We start from the raw sequence: 15,644 nt of genomic DNA on the forward strand, positions 1-15,644 counted from the left end.
TTGCATATCAACTCATTTAATCCTCACAGCAATGTGAGATACATACTATCCTCCCCATTTTATAATTGAGGGAACTGAAGCACAGACAGGTTACATAGCTGGTGACTGGCAGATGAAGTGACTTATCCGTGGTCCTGCAAGTGATAAGTGGCAGCACTGTGCTCTTATCACCACCTCTTGAGTGTGCTGCATCCTCTCATTTGTCATTGGTCTCCCCTAGTGTTCAGTACTGTGTCTTGCACGTGTTTATACTTGGTAGCTTTTGAATGAAAGACAGACTTACATTGCAAATACAACAGATTTCCGTGTCTTATTAGAAACTGCTTTTCTTGAATTACTACATGTAACTTTTAAATGAAAGATTGGTGAATATTTACAGATGTTGAAATACAAAAACAGGTGGCTGAACTTAGAAACCACCATGTGGCAGGTGACTTTGCCTGACATCCGTGTTCACAGACCTCCACAGCCCCTGGTGAAAACCACTTCTTCATATCCCATGTCCGTCTAATTACATGTGTTATTTTTTGTCATTTGCAGAGTCAACGGTTGCAGGAAAGTTTGAAGAAAGTGAATTACATCAAAATCTTGGTATAGTATATAATTTCATCTGTTTTCAAAACATAACTGTTTTTGAACTTCAGCAACTTAGAATGATTTTAGAACTTTAGAATGATTTTCTCCACATTTCAGTGGAATTGTGGCAGCTCCAGTAAAAAAACAAAAAACAAAAAACACAAAACTGCCTATATTTATACAATGAGCCTGAAGCGAAGAAATTTGAACCATACAGTGTTTAATTCCTATGGTGCTTTTCATGTACTGCATTTATTGTGTTAAAGTTCAGAATTGCACAAAGATAAACACCATTGACTTCAGCTGCCCAAGGCCTTGGGCACACTCATCTTCCCAAAATGAAAACTCACTTTGTGCCTCAGAATGCTTTGGGCTTCTCCTTCTGCAACCTTCTGCCATCAGTTTTCATTTGCATGAAGTGGGAGAAAGAGAAAAGCAAATGGCCCTGCTCTTGTCTTTTCCTAATATCTTCCTGAAGTGAATCCAACAGATTGTTCCATAGGCATAACTAGACAAGGAAATAAGGACTTAGGAGAGAATGAGGATCAGTTCAGGTTTGAAAGTTTTTGTGTTTTGCTTCATTGTATTTTAAAACTTAAGGAAATATATGTCAAATTCTGATTTAAATAGGTTCACTGAGTGTTTCTTTGACAATTCTGCAAGGTATGCTGAAGTTTAAAACTAACATTTGAGTGTATTTGGGGTTCAAGTCAGTAGAGTTTATTTTTCTTTTAGAACATGGTTTGGTTTAAACACAAAAAGTAGCCGAGCGTGGTGGCCCACGCCTGTAGTCGCAGCTACTGGGGAGGCTGAGGTGAAAGAATTGCTTGAACCCGGGAGGCGGAGGTTGCAGTGAGCCGAGATTGCGCCACTGCACTCCAGCCTGGGTGACAGAGACCCTGACTCAAGGAAGAAAAAAAAAAATACATGGTTTGGTTGAAGGGGGTGTGGCTACTCTGCCTTCTGAGTGGGAGTCTGGAGCCAGTTGACCCGAGTTCTCGCTCGGTGGGGGTTCTATCCTTGGACGAGGAAGTGGACCACTGGAGAGGCAGAGGGATGAATCCAAGTTCAGAGACCTGGGCTCTGTCTGAGCAGTGCCACAGGGTGGCCCTGTGACATTGAGTCATTTTCTTTTCAAGCCTGACTGTCAAATGAAAGTATGCTGGTTGGACTCCTCTGATTGCAAACAGAGAAGCAAATTATAGCCTAGATTGAGCAAGCTGTTAGGAATCCAGGCGGTGCGGGCCCATCTGCTTTCCTGCCCCTGCCATGTTGAGCGCACTTGGCTTTTCCTCAGTCATCGCTGCTCCCTTATTATCAAATTGGGGGACCCAGTGGTGCTAGTTAATCACCAGTTGTTTTGGAGCATCTCTGTAGGCCACACTGGCCCAGGCAGAAAGCCTGCTCTGTCCCTTCTTCCAATGGCTGTTTTTTCAGTAGAGGATACAATAATTGGCTAACACCATGAGGCATTATGGCCTGTGAGTCGTCGTCGTCGTCGTCATCATCATCATCATCATCATCATCATCACCATCACCACCATCCCAGCTGCTGCTCGTGATATTCATGTATGGTACTAAGTACCTTACATGAATTATTTCATTTAACCCTCCCAGCAGTCTCCTTTGTATGTGCTGTTCTCTCTGCCTGGAAACACTGTTTCCCGCCCCCCACCCCCAATTCTTCTGTTTATTTTTTTTGAGACAGAGTCTCACTCTGTAGCCCAGACTGGAGTGCAGTGGTGCGATCTCGGCTCACTGCAACCTCCGCCTCCTGGGTCCCTGTTCAAGCAGTTCTGCCTCAGCCTCCCGAGTAGCTGGGATTACAGGCACATGCCACCATGCCCAGCTAATTTCTGTATTTTTAGTAGAGATGGGGTTTCACCGTGTTGGCCAGGCTGGTCTTGAACTCTTGACCTCGTGATCGCCTGCCTCAGCCTCCCAAAGTGCTGGGATTACAGGCATGAGCCAAAGCGCCCGGCCTCCCCAGTCCCAGTTCTTCTAATGACTGGTTTCTTATCTTTCAGATCTTAATTCAAATCTCACCTCTTCAGAAAGGGCTTTCCTGGCCACCCTAAGATCATCTCCCACCGTCAGACATCACTCCATCCCCCTGGGTCATCTTCATCACTCTTACTACTATCTGAAATCAAATCTGTTTGTTTTTTCCTATAGAAGCTTTGTAAAGGCCTTATACAGACTCACTACTGTCCCTCACCTGGGCATTAACACCCAAGACCCTAGCCCTGAAAGCCCAGTGCCAGGCCCCAGACATGCTCCCATCCCCTGCCACTTAGCTTACAGTCGTCTTTCTGTTTCCTCTTCTTTGTGGATTCACCTTTTTTTGGCTGTGAGCCCAGCCATGGTTTAACCTTTTTTTGGTTCTTGGTTATATTTAATCCAGTATTTCAGATATTCAGAATTTACAACTTCAGTGTTCACTGAGTCTATCACGTTACTAGAACCAGAAGTGTCTCTAACCCTGTATACTATTTTTTACACACATTGACATTTGAGACTACTGAGTTCAAAGAAAGAAAAGATGATCATAATATTCATAGCAGTCTTGGCACTCACTTCATTCTGCCATCTCCTAGCTGAGGATGGGAGAATGGGTGGATTATTTTGTTGCCTTTTTGTTCCTCCTTGCTTATTGGGCTTGCTCCCCTATTTAAATATTAAGCACCCCCCCTACCCCGCCCACCACCGTACCTTTAAAAGTATAACGTTTTATTTGTCTCTGTGAAAGTTAAAGATGATAGATGTGAAGGCACTTAGCACAGGACTGGCCCCGTAAATAATTGGCAGATTTGAATTCACATCCTGCTTGGTCTGAATACTGTCCACACGGTCCTTTGAAAAGTTAGTAGAAAAGATCTTGGGCCACTGCTTCTTGTCTTTCCAAGTTAGCATTTCCTGTTGTGGCCCTACCAGTGAGTCATCACACTCAGAGCCTTGGAACATAAGTTTTATGACTAGAGCTATAGTACTGGGATTGTTGGATGCTTAGAGATCTTCCCCCCCAGGGCCACCCACACACCCCTACAGTACCACAGAGCCTGCCAAGGACATGGATGCTTACGGTACCCTGACCCCATGGCTTGACCAGGTCAGGGTATACTGTTTGATGCAGAACAGGAACTCGCTGCTGGATTATCATAATACATAACGCAGTGGATGTTTTCAACTATTAGGAAACTCACTAAGGAAGTTAGTCGTCTGTGGCCTGTCTTTAATAATAAGTAAATATATTAGAAAATACACAGATCCAGTTCTCAGCTGTGCTTGTCTACATCACCAGCAGGACTTGCATCTTGTTCCGAAAGTTTTGCAAAGGGGAGGAAAGTACTTGTTCTCCCCTCTTTTTTCCTATGAGTAGGAAAAATTCTAGTTGGCCAGGCATGGTGTCTCACGTCTGTAATCCCAACACTTGGAAAGCCAAAGTAGGAGGATTAATTGAGGCCAAGAGTTCAAGACCAGCCTGGACAACATAGCAAGACCCCATCTCTAAAAAAAAAGTTTGTTTCAATAAGTCCTGCATAATTTCTGGGATTCTTGAAAGCATGGGCTCTCTCAGCACTGAGTCTAATTTCACTGCTTCTTACTGGTTTTAATCTTTAATGTTAGACCTATGTTTATCCCTTATTAAAATTTCCCCCTGCTTTAATTTCAATGTACCAGTATCAAACATCTTATAATTCACAGTGTACTCTCAAGGCTGGCTCATAGTTATTTTTTAAAATTTTACTAAACATTTGATTTTTCTCTAGCAACTGAAATTAATCTCTGAACTTTTTAGTGTGTTTATTTACAAATAGAGCATCTCTAAGTGAGTTTTTGAACTCAGCATTTCATTTTGAAGGTGTCTGGAGTTTAATGTTACTTGGTGATATGAGACTTCCATTCTTCCAGGTGGAAGATGAGCTCAGCTCCCCAGTGGTGGTGTTCAGATTTTTCCAGGAATTACCAGGCTCAGGTCGGTGAATTTTAAAAGAGGGTTATTTTCATATCTGTGTTAAAGGCTTTGAATTTGATACTATTTCAAGTTAAATAGTTCAAAATATTTTTATTGCTGAAAATCTTCAGTCAGCATTTCAGAAAAATGTAATAATTTTCATGAAAACTTCAGTCCGAAATGCCTTAGCAATTTGCTGATAGTTTGCGGTGATTAAACCAGGGGTTCCCAAATGCCAGTCCCTGGACCAGTGCTGGAATGGCTAAGAAAGAGTTGCTTGAACATAAAGATTTGTGGGTCTTACTTCCCACATATTTTGAGTCAGTAGGTTGTACCCAGGAATCTGTATCTTTAAAGAATGTCCCAAGTGCCACCAGTCTAGTCTAGGGCACCACTCTTTTTTTACCTGGATGGCCATTGTCCCCTCTCAACTGACCTCTGACTTTCATACATTCTACACAGCCCATTCCAGACCATTCTCCACCTGGCAGAGTGAGGGTTATAAGTGGAAGTCACATGGTGTTGAAACTGGAAAGGTTCCCTTGTCCTCCTCACAGGGCATGTGATGGGGGTGTGGCTCGCTTCTTCAGTGCCCCGCTGCTGCTCAAACCTCTAGGAGAGCATACAGACGGGCAGGCTGTAGGGCTCCGACCCCATGGCAGCATCTAGGGGTGAATGTTTTACAGCTCCTAAGGCCCCAGTGGGCATGTGTTACAGTGTGCTCTTTTAATTTAGCTGTCTGTAGGCAGCTTGTTTTAGCTCACTTAGTCCCCCTTCCTTATCACAAGGACAGAGGGATTAATGTATCCCAGGTTCTTGCCTTGGTGTACCGGAAGAATGGGATGACACGTGGGCTTGGAGAATGAGTGCAAGGTTTTATTGAATGGAAGTAGCTCTCCGCTGGGAGCCAGAAGGGAGATAGATTTCCCTTGGAGTTGGGCCGCTCAGCGGCCCTGGCCACACTCTGCCTCGTCCCCGTGGTTGATGGCCTGCTGGCTTGCCGGTGCCCTGTTGGGGTGCTCTTCTGCCGGCCTGCTCTCCATGACCAGCCACTTGTGTCTTTTTCCACCAATGTGTTCCTCTTGCCATCCAGCCACTTCTGTCTGCCCACTAGGGTCTCAGGTTTTTATAGGCCCAGGATGGTGGTGTGGTGGGCCAGCATGGTCTTGGGACATGCAACATTTGGGGGAAGGCAGGAGTGCTTGTCCTCACCGAGGTCCGTGGGGGTAGAGCCCTAGCCAGGGACCCGCCTTTCTCTCCCCAGCACTTCCCTTCCCCGCTTCTGTGTCATTTAAAGGGACCACGCTCTTCCCTTCCCAGCACTCCCATATCAGTGTCACTTCCCTGCCCAGAGCCCCTGGGTATCTTACCATTTCGGTCGAACAAAGGCCAGGCTCTCCCATGCCCCATGACGCCTGCGCACTCTGCCCCGACTTCACCTCTGCCTTCCCCTCTTCCACTCTCCCTCTTGTTCACTATGCCTCAGTCAAACCAGTCTTCGCGCTCCAGGAACACTCTGCCCTTTCCTACCGCAAGGGCTTAACACTCGGCGTTCCCTCTGTCTCACACACATTTCTCTCTTCTGGTGCCAGCTCCTCCTCACCATTTCGGTCTCCCCTAAGTATCCACGTCCTCAGCCTTCCCTGCCTATCCTGCCTGAGGGGACTCCATCATTTTCTATCAGAGCCCCCAGCTTCGCTTGTGACACTAACAACCACATGGAGTGATTTTCTTTCTTTATGGTCTGTTTCCTCAACTAAAATGTAAGCTCCAAGATGACAGAAACCTTACCTGCCTTCTATCCCAAGTGTCGGGCTCTGTGCCTGGCATGGGTTGGCACCCACTGTGAGGCCTAGTTGGATGAACGTGGCACTCACAGACCTTGCACGGTGCTTGGTAAACTAGTTAGTAACTTACAATTGCTGTTTCCTCTTGAAATCCCTTGAAAGCAAACCTTTTCAAAAATGAAATTAATAATTCTGTCTTATGTGAATGTATTCAAGTGTTACATAGATCATGAGGAAAAAGAAATGTAGCCCTTCTGTTAGATAATACATGAGAATTCAGTAATATGGGTCAGTGCCCTGGGGCTAATATTGGGATGGGAATGATGTGGGGTTTGGAGGGTGTTTTTTTTGGAGAGCCGTGTTTCTGGGAGTGACTCCATTTCTGTGTTTTGGTGTCAGATCCGGTGTTTAAAGCCGTCCCAGTGCCCAACATGACACCTTCAGCAGTCGGCCGGGAGAGGCACTCGTGTGACGCGCTGAATCGCTGGGTGAGAATGGCAGTCGCCCGCCTTTCCTTTCAGGTCCCCGTCCATCACCATCCGACCTGCTGGTGAAGGTGACGCGTGCTCGTGTATGGGAACTGAGGCCCACAGGAGGAGCCGCCTTGCCAGTGCTGGGCCTGCTCTGGAGTTCTGTTCCCCGTTGCGTTACCGTCTCACGAGCTGGGTCACCTCTGGCAAGTCCTTCCGGCATTGCTCCCTCACTTTCCTTGCTGCCATATAAGGCTGTGAGACAACAGGCAAAATGTGGGCTGCAGGGCGGCTGCGGTGGGTTCTGGTGAGCCCAGGCAGCACAGTCGGGAGCCCCAGGCAGAGTCCGAGCATCTGCGGCTGGCAGCCAGGCCTGCGCTTCAGTACCTTTTTGGGCACTGAATAGCAGCTCTAGGATTTGAGTCTGAAGGGTCTTGTGAACAGTGTGGGACGTCGGCAGCAGCAGTTCTAGCCAATGCTGGACACGCCCAGCCTAGCAGGGTTGGCGGATAAGTCCTGGTACATCCATGCTGGGGCTCAGCACAGCTGTGAGAGACCACGGAGCTGAGTGTCTCAAGCAGAAAGGAACTGGTCATAAACGAAATGAATCAATGCAGGTTACTAAGCAGTGTCGAGTAGCATGTTTTATGACAACAACAACTACAACTCCCTGCCCGCCACTGAGAGAAAAGACGCTGGGGGCAGACCACATGTCAGCAGTGGGTGTCGCTTAGTAATGTATTGTGGGTCATTGTTATTTTGTTCTTTTTGTTTACCTGTATTTCCTAAATTTTTCTACAATGAACTTGTATTAATAAGAAAAAAACATAAAATTTACTGTTTTTAAAAAGCTGCTCTAAGTAATCAGAGACAGTCAAAAGATAAGCAGGAACCAGCTCTCCAGGAGCCTCTTTGGTCTGGGGCCGAGGGGATGAGGGTGGGTCCTGAAGACATCTGAGTCCCTCGTTACAGGAGGGTGTTCACTGTGTCCTCCTCACAGCTGGGAGAACAGCTGAAGCAGCTGGTGCCTGCGAGCGGCCTCACAGTCATGGATCTGGAAACTGAGGGCACATGTTTGCGGTTCAGCCCTTTGATGACCGCAGCAGGTAACCAGGCTCGGTGGACATCCCTTGCTTTTGTTCTGGGGCTGCTGGGTAGATTAGCTTGCCCTTATGATACTCCATTCTCCTAGAGTTATTAGCATCTCTTTTTGGAGGGGCATTTTCTTTTCTTTTGGGATAAATTTAGGTAGATTAGCATTCCCATGTAACTTACCAGAATCAGAATGAGAATTCAGAAGTCACCTGAATTGGCCGGGCATGGTGGCTCACACCTGTAATCTCAGCACTTTGGGAGGCCAAGGCAGGCAGATCATCTGAGGTCAGGAGTTCGAGACCAGTCTGGCCAACATAGTGAAACCCCGCCCCTACTAAAAATACAAAAAATTAGCCGGGCATGGTGGTACACGCCTGCAGTCCCAGCTACTTGGGAGGCTGAGGCAGGAGAATCACTTGAACCCGGGAGGCCAAGGTTGCAGTGAGCTGAGATGACACCACTGCACTCCAGCCTGGGGAAGAGAGGAGACTCCATCTCAAAAAAAAAAAAAAAAAAAAAAGTCATCACCTGATTTCCCTTTTTGTTGTTGTTGAGACAGGGTCTTGCTCTGTCACCCAGGCTGGAGTGCAGTGGTGCAGTCATGGCTCACTGCAGCCTTGACCTCCTGGGCTCAAGTGATCCTCCCACCTCAGCCCCCGAGGAGTTGAGACCACAGGCATAAGCCACCACACTGGACTAATTTTTGCATTTTTTGTAGAAATGGGGTTTTGCCACGTTGGCCAGGCTGGAATTCCTATATTTTGATGTCTTATGACTCTCGGTTTTCCACTGCAAGGGTTCTCACTCCCCACTGCACATTAGAGTCACCCGGGAGCTTTACACACAACCAGTGGCCGCCCACCCCCAGAGATTCTAGAATGGAGCCTGGGGATCTGTGTTTTGGTTTTTATTTATTTATTTTTTAGAAACGGTCTCATTTGTCACCCAGGCTGGAATGCAATGTCTTGACCATAGCTCATTGCAACCTCGACCTCCTGGGCTCAAGCAATCCCCTGCCTCAGCCTTCCAAGGAGCTGGGACTACAAGCGAGCACCACCACATCTATTTTTTTTTTTTTTTTTTTTTTTCATAGAGACGTGGTCTCACTATGTCACCCAGGCTGCTCTTGAACTCCTGGCCTTAAGTGATCCTCCTGGCTCAGATTCCCAAAGCACTGGCCACTATAAGGATTGCCTGGCCACAGCTCTAGAGACTTAGTCTCTAAAACTGCAAAAGTAAGCCAGTGAGCCCTGAGGCCTGGCACTGTCACCATCTCCCTGCCCTTCCTGTGTGGGGACAGCAGCCCACCACAGTACTTCCCTTTCTCTCAGTCATAGGAATGTACAGAATCTGTGGTTGCCTTTTTGTGCTGAACCTATGGTGTGATGTCTGCAGCCTGCCTGAAGTAGGCTTGCTGTGGGAAGAGTGATTTCTAACACTGGAGTATGTCATTGTGGGCCACATCTGTGAGAGAAACACTCCACACCTGCTACAGCCAGCTGTGTCCGTTTCTAACCCTAATTCTTCCATGTCTGGGTTGAGTACCTTTTTTTTTAAATCTCCATGGCTCCTGGTAACTGAAGTACCTCGAGCTTTTGACCTTCCCAGTAGTGGAAGAGGGAGCCCTGCCCTCTTGTCATTGGCCATCTCCTGAGCATTTCTCTGACATTGTGAACATCTTCAGTTTTAGGAACTCGGGGAGAGGATGTGGATCAGCTCGTAGCCTGCATAGAAAGCAAACTGCCAGTGCTGTGCTGTACGCTCCAGTTGCGTGAAGAGTTCAAGCAGGAAGTGGAAGCAACAGCAGGTCTCCTATATGTTGATGACCCTAACTGGCCTGGAATAGGGGTTGTCAGGTAAAGTCTTGGCCTGCCACTTGATGTTGGAGACTTCTCTTTATAAAGAACACGGTGGGTCATTTTCTGAACCACCTTAGAAATCCAAGATGAATGTGTAATCACAATATGCTTAACGAAAATGCAACTCGGTTTTCTGGGCATTTACAAAAGCACAGTGCAAGCAGGCGATTTGGCCAGCATGGCGCTCAGGGAGGGGAGTTGCTGAATATTCTGTCTGTAGGTGCCGACTCTCAGCTACCTAGGAGAAGATGCCAACAGGTGTATATATCACTCACTGAGAATGGTTACTATCCAGGGCATATAGAGAATTGCAAATCAGTAAGAAAAAGAACCCAGCTCTCGGGGAGAGAACTGGGTGCAGTCCTGTGGCTGCTTTCTCGCCTTCAGAGGTGAGGCAAACCTCTTTTTGTATTGCACATGAGACTTCCAGACCTTGCATGGAACTAAAGACTTAGGCTTTTGGCTGGGCACGGTGGCTCATGCCTGTAATCCCAGCACTTTGGGAGGCCAACAGGAGCATAGATCACTTGAGGCCAGGAGCCTTGAGTCTACCCTGGACAACATGGCGAAACCCCATCTCTAGAAAAATACAAAAATTAGCCAGAGGTGGTGGTGCACACCTGTAGTCCCAGCTACTCGGGAAGCTTAGATGGAAGGATCAACTGAGCCCAGGAGGTGGGGGTTGCAGTGAGCCAAGATCATGCCACTGCACTCCAGCCTGGGCCACCGAGTGAGACCCTGCCTCAAAAAAAAAAAAAAAAAAAAAAAAAGAGGCTTTCCTGTGACTTTCTCTTCACTCCTGGCAAACTTCCTGAAAGTTTGTGGTCTGGAGACACTCGCAGTAGCTCTTTTGCCCATTGGTTCCACTGCATTGTCTTGCTCATATTTAGAGGTTTCTACTCCACCTCTAATCCTGTATCAGAAGAGACATTTGATCTTTTAGGCTGAAATGCTGTGGTTTGATGTTGTTTTAGGTATGAACATGCTAATGATGATAAGAGCAGTTTGAAATCAGATCCCGAAGGGGAAAAAATCCATGCTGGACTCCTGAAAAAGTTAAATGAACTGGAATCTGACCTAACCTTTAAAATAGGTAATTACTTACTTTTATAAGTCAACTGAGGTTTGGAAGGACACTTGCTAACTGGCTTTAAAGAAGATGGCTTATCTCTTGGAGGGTGAGCGTCTCTCTGGCTGAGTTCCAGGCGAAGGTGCAGTTCTGAGCCCTCCGTTCTGAGACCTCCCTCCCCTTCTGCAGCCTTGCCAGGCCTTTCTCTCTGCCCTTAGAATCTCCATGGAGGAGACCCCTTTGTGTGTGGTCAGCACACTGAACAGGAGAGCAGGTCCACGTCTCACCCATGACAGAGGACTTAGAAACCCAAGTTTGTCTCGTTTCCTTTGCAGGCCCTGAGTATAAGAGCATGAAGAGCTGCCTTTATGTCGGCATGGCGAGCGACGACGTCGACGCTGCTGAGCTCGTGGAGACCATTGCGGCCACAGCCCGGGAGATAGAGGAGAACTCGAGGGTCCGTAGCACCCATCAGTGTTCATTCCTTTTCTGAGTTTTGTCCCATCAAACAGCGGGGACCACGAGGAAAGGAGCTGCCCTTGGGATGTCTGTTTGTTGTCTCTCAAAGTCTCAATGTTTCCTGTAAGCTGGGCCTTGTGCCAGGTGTCAGGGATGCCAAGTGGGTTTGACACAGCCCATGCCCCAGTGATCTCACAAGCTCAGGGGGAAAGATCCACATAGCCACGCTGTGTTGTAACCCTGCCTTGGAGAAGAGGGCGGGTAGCTGGACACACAGGCAGACACATTCACCCCTGCCACCAAGGTCAGGGAGGACTTCCGCTCTGGAGCTGTGTCCTGAGGGTGAATGAAACGGGCTGCTTTATGTGTGGTTCCCCCTACACCACTTCCCTACAGCACTTCCCACCAGGAATAGACCTACTGCTGTGGGTCCCTTAGCATGGAGGACCAGGATACAAGGCTGATCAGGTATCCTCCAAACAGATGATTCCTTCCCTAAAAATCATTCAAAAGGAGAGAAGAGGGACCAAGTTAAGACTGCTCTAAAAGGAGAGAGACACGTGCCATTGGACATGCGGCCGAGGAGCCAGCTTCATTCCTTTCTGGGTGGACTCCTTAAGGTTTCTTTCCAGCCTGACTTTATGACTTCTAACTCTGTTTTCAAGAATATGTAGCAAATGAGGCTGGTCACCAAGGTGTGTCTGCCTAGGCCTCTATGAGCATTTTATCCGCTTGTCTTTGATTTTCTATTTTTTTTATGCTGGCGTTTCAATGCAGGATTTCATTGACCTGCTTTTGAAAAATTCCCTCAGTGCTGTGTTACTAGCTCTTCTGGGCCCCAGGTGAGAAGCTTAAACAAGTAATGCCTTTCTTGGTCTTGCCACAGCTTCTGGAAAACATGACAGAAGTGGTTCGGAAAGGCATTCAGGAAGCTCAAGTGGAGCTGCAGAAGGCAAATGAAGAACGGCTTCTGGAAGAGGTGAGGCCCCTGATGGGCAGCAGGCTGGGGGAGCCGCCACGAGGCCAGGCGGCCCTGAGTGCTGGTCCTGTCTTGCAGGGGGTGTTGCGGCAGATCCCTGTAGTGGGCTCCGTGCTGAATTGGTTTTCTCCAGTCCAGGCTTTACAGAAGGGAAGAACTTTTAACTTGACAGCAGGTAGGACGGCATAGCCTCTTCCCGGGTCTTGTTGACCTTGGGAGGTTTCACCAAATGCCCTTGGGTCCCAACACTCTTCCCACTGGGAAGCCCGTTCTGGTGTGCCCTGTCCTCCTCCCCACTGCACCCTGGCGGCTGAAACAGCAAGGAAGCAGCTACCCGCTCTCCACAGCTGTCGCCACCACGAGGCCATGAGGACGTGCCCACTCAGCCGTGCAGACTCAGGGTGCTGTGTCTTGAGCATTTTGGTTCAGGGTTAATACTTATTGTCTTCATGTGTGTTCTGCCCCAGCAGAGGACAGTTTTGCAAGTGGCAATGCAAAGACTGAAGCATGGAGTGCTGGCACGGTTTATTTTGAACCAGGCAGCCAGCAAGCGTTTCAGCCGCTGGAATGTGGGGAGGGTGTTAACAGTCCGTGACTCCTTCTTTCCTGTTCTACTGAGGAAATAATTTCCTACACTCGAGCCCCTTCCTTCATTCTTCCCCAGGAAACGATGACTCCATTGTCATGAAAGCAAAAGATAATCTGATTTCTAATCTGCCAAGCGTTAGCCTTCAGCAAAGAGGCACCCACTTCTTGTGGCTACAGTACGTTTCCCTGTTGGGCCTGGCTCCCTGGGTGCGCTTATGCCGTACTGCTGGCGAGTGCTGGTGGTACTGGCCCTGTGAGGTAGCTCTGTAGCTCACGGCACATTCATAAGTGCCCTCCTCTCCACCAGTCTGTGGCAGGCTCAATGGCTGAAAGGAGGTAATTGGGGAGCAACGCTGTGTGAGGGCAGGTGGTGTCTTCAAGGGCAGCCTGTGCCTGTAGCTTCCACCCAGCCCTCTCCTCTCCCGCAGGCTCTCTGGAGTCCACAGAACCCATATATGTCTACAAAGCACAAGGTGCAGGAGTCACGCCGCCTCCAACGCCCTCGGGCAGTCGCACCAAGCAGAGGCTTCCAGGTAAGTGAGGCCTCCGCGCCGAGTTCAGGTAACAGGTTTCCCCTGTTGGCTGTTACTTGTGTTCCTTTGTTTTCTGGGTTCTTGAACTCCAGAGGTCTATTTCTCTTCACTTAAGACCAACTACTACCATCTCTTTAACCATTTTGGTAGCCGTGGGATTCAGCCTTGAAGAAATCCCACGGTAGTGCGCTAAGGGGAAGTTGGGGTCTTGAAAGATGACATTGTCACTGTGGTGTTTACCCTCCTGGGCGTTTCCTAATGAAGATGACCTTAGAGTTCCCCGGCCTGGGGAGCATGTTGGTGTCACGCTAGCAGCTCTCGGTTTTCTCATCTCCTAAAACACCTCAGAGCCAGTAAAGGTTTCTGCTGAAGCTGTGTTGTGAAATGAAGCAATTATCTGTTGCACAGACAGCCTGTGTTGCAGAAGTATCCTCACTGAGCTTCAGCACAGTCTGTCTGCCCTTTCTGTAGGCCAGAAGCCTTTTAAAAGGTCCCTGCGAGGTTCAGATGCTTTGAGTGAGACCAGCTCAGTCAGTCACATTGAAGACTTAGAAAAGGTGGAGCGCCTGTCCGGTGGGCCGGAGCAGATCACCCTCGAGGCCAGCAGCACTGAGGGACACCCAGGGGCTCCCAGCCCTCAGCATGCCGACCAGACCGAGGCCTTCCAGAAAGGGGTCCCACATCCAGAAGATGACCACCCACAGGTAGAAGGACCGGAGAGCTTAAGATAAGACTCACTGTGTGATTTGGAAGATGAAGTTCTATTGGAAATGTGAACTGTGCCACATACTAATATAAATTACTGTTGTTTGTGCTTCACTGGGATTTTGGCACAAATACATGCCTGAAAGGTAGGCTTTCTAGGAGGGCAGTCAGCTTGTCTAACTTCATGTATATGTAGAACCACCAGGAACTGTTTGCTGTCCTACTACCACTTTTCCCTAAGTTACCATAAACACTTTTTATTCACAAAAAACACTTCGAATTTCAAGTGTCTACCACTTGCACCCTTGCTCTTTCTAAACATAAGCCTAAGTATATGAGGTTGCACGTGGCAACTTTTTGGTAAAACAGCTTTTCATTAGCACTCTCCAGGTTCTCTGCAACACTTCAGAGAGGCGAGACTGGCTGTATCCTTTGCTGTCAGTCTTTAGTCCGATGAAGTTGCAATATACAGTGGGACTGCTAGGCTTGAAGGAGAGCAGTGATTGTGGGATTGTAAATAAGAGCATCAGAAGCCCTCGCCAGCTACTGCTCTTCCTGGAGACTTAGTAAGGACTGTGTCCACTTGAGCTGTGGCAAGGCTGCTGTCCGGGACTGTCCTCTGCCACAAGCCCGTTTCTCCCTTTATATACTGTTTGTAAAGAGAAACTGTGAAGTCTCCTCCTGACCATATATTTTTAAATACTGGTAAAGCTTTTAAATTGGCACACAAGTACAGACTGTGCTCATTTCTGTTTAGTATCTGAAAACACGATAGATGCTACCCTTAAGAGCCTGCTCTTCCGTGTGCTACGTAGCACCCACCTGGTTAAAATCTGAAAACAAGTACCCCTTTGACCTGTCTCCCACTGAAGCTTCTACTGCCCTGGCAGCTCACCTGGGCCCAACTCAGAAACACGAGCCAGCAGAGCACTCTCTCACGCTGATCCAGCCAGGCGCCCTGCTTAAGTCAGTAGAAGCTCGCTGGCACTGCCCGTTCCTACTTTTCCGAAGTACTGCGTCACTTCGTCGTAAGTAATGGCCCCTGTGCCTTCTTAGTCCAGCAGTCAAGCTTTTGGGAGACCTGAAAATGGGGAATTCACACTGGGTTTCTGGACTGTAGTATTGGAAGCCTTAGTTATATCATATTAAGCCTATAATTATACTCTGATTTGATGGGATTTTTGACATTTACACTTGTCAAAATGCAGGGGGTTTTTTTTGGTGCAGATGATTAAACCGTCTTCCCTATTTGGTGCAATGAAGTATAGCAGATAAAATGGGGGAGGGGTAAATTATCACCTTTAACAAAATTACATGTTTTTATATATATTTGGAATTGTTAAATTGGTTTTGCTGAAACTTGAGATATTTGAATGTTGGTTTCAATAAAGGTTCTTGAAATTGTTACCAGTGAATTCAGTTTATAAATCTTATTACAAAAGACTTACCCAAGTACCTGAAATAGCTGCCGATAGCAATAGACCAGTGAGAGGTAGGTTCTCCTCTGCCCCTTATTACTGACCAAAAAAAAGCTAGACATCAGTTTTTTAGTAAACCAAAAAATAAGTC

The 15,644-nt window shown here is 47.6% G+C and overlaps 1 protein-coding gene across 9 annotated transcripts in view; it reads left to right on the forward strand.

Annotated features, from left to right (window-relative positions):
• PDXDC1 (pyridoxal dependent decarboxylase domain containing 1) overlaps nucleotides 1-15,644 on the forward strand; it is a 55,417-nt gene that overhangs the window by 37,708 nt on the left and 2,065 nt on the right. For 4 of the 9 annotated variants that reach the window (XM_024233141.3, XM_024233145.3, XM_063717582.1 and 1 more), the window contains 11 exons: nucleotides 541-591; nucleotides 4,489-4,552; nucleotides 6,718-6,806; nucleotides 7,789-7,894; nucleotides 9,568-9,739; nucleotides 10,717-10,835; nucleotides 11,147-11,268; nucleotides 12,157-12,249; nucleotides 12,328-12,424; nucleotides 13,266-13,370; nucleotides 13,842-14,074. In XM_024233141.3, coding sequence (XP_024088909.1) covers nucleotides 541-591; nucleotides 4,489-4,552; nucleotides 6,718-6,806; nucleotides 7,789-7,894; nucleotides 9,568-9,739; nucleotides 10,717-10,835; nucleotides 11,147-11,268; nucleotides 12,157-12,249; nucleotides 12,328-12,424; nucleotides 13,266-13,370; nucleotides 13,842-14,074 — 1,251 coding nt within the window. Of the gene's footprint in view, nucleotides 1-540; nucleotides 592-4,488; nucleotides 4,553-6,717; nucleotides 6,807-7,788; nucleotides 7,895-9,567; nucleotides 9,740-10,716; nucleotides 10,836-11,146; nucleotides 11,269-12,156; nucleotides 12,250-12,327; nucleotides 12,425-12,913; nucleotides 13,174-13,247; nucleotides 13,372-13,841; nucleotides 14,222-14,832; nucleotides 15,483-15,644 lie in introns of those variants that run through there. The other 5 variants (XR_008514813.1, XR_010137819.1, XR_008514812.2 and 2 more) reach the window with 4 other exon arrangements.

This window comes from Pongo abelii, chromosome 18 (assembly GCF_028885655.2).
Source record: "Pongo abelii isolate AG06213 chromosome 18, NHGRI_mPonAbe1-v2.0_pri, whole genome shotgun sequence".
In the NCBI taxonomy this organism is placed as follows: domain Eukaryota; kingdom Metazoa; phylum Chordata; class Mammalia; order Primates; family Hominidae; genus Pongo; species Pongo abelii.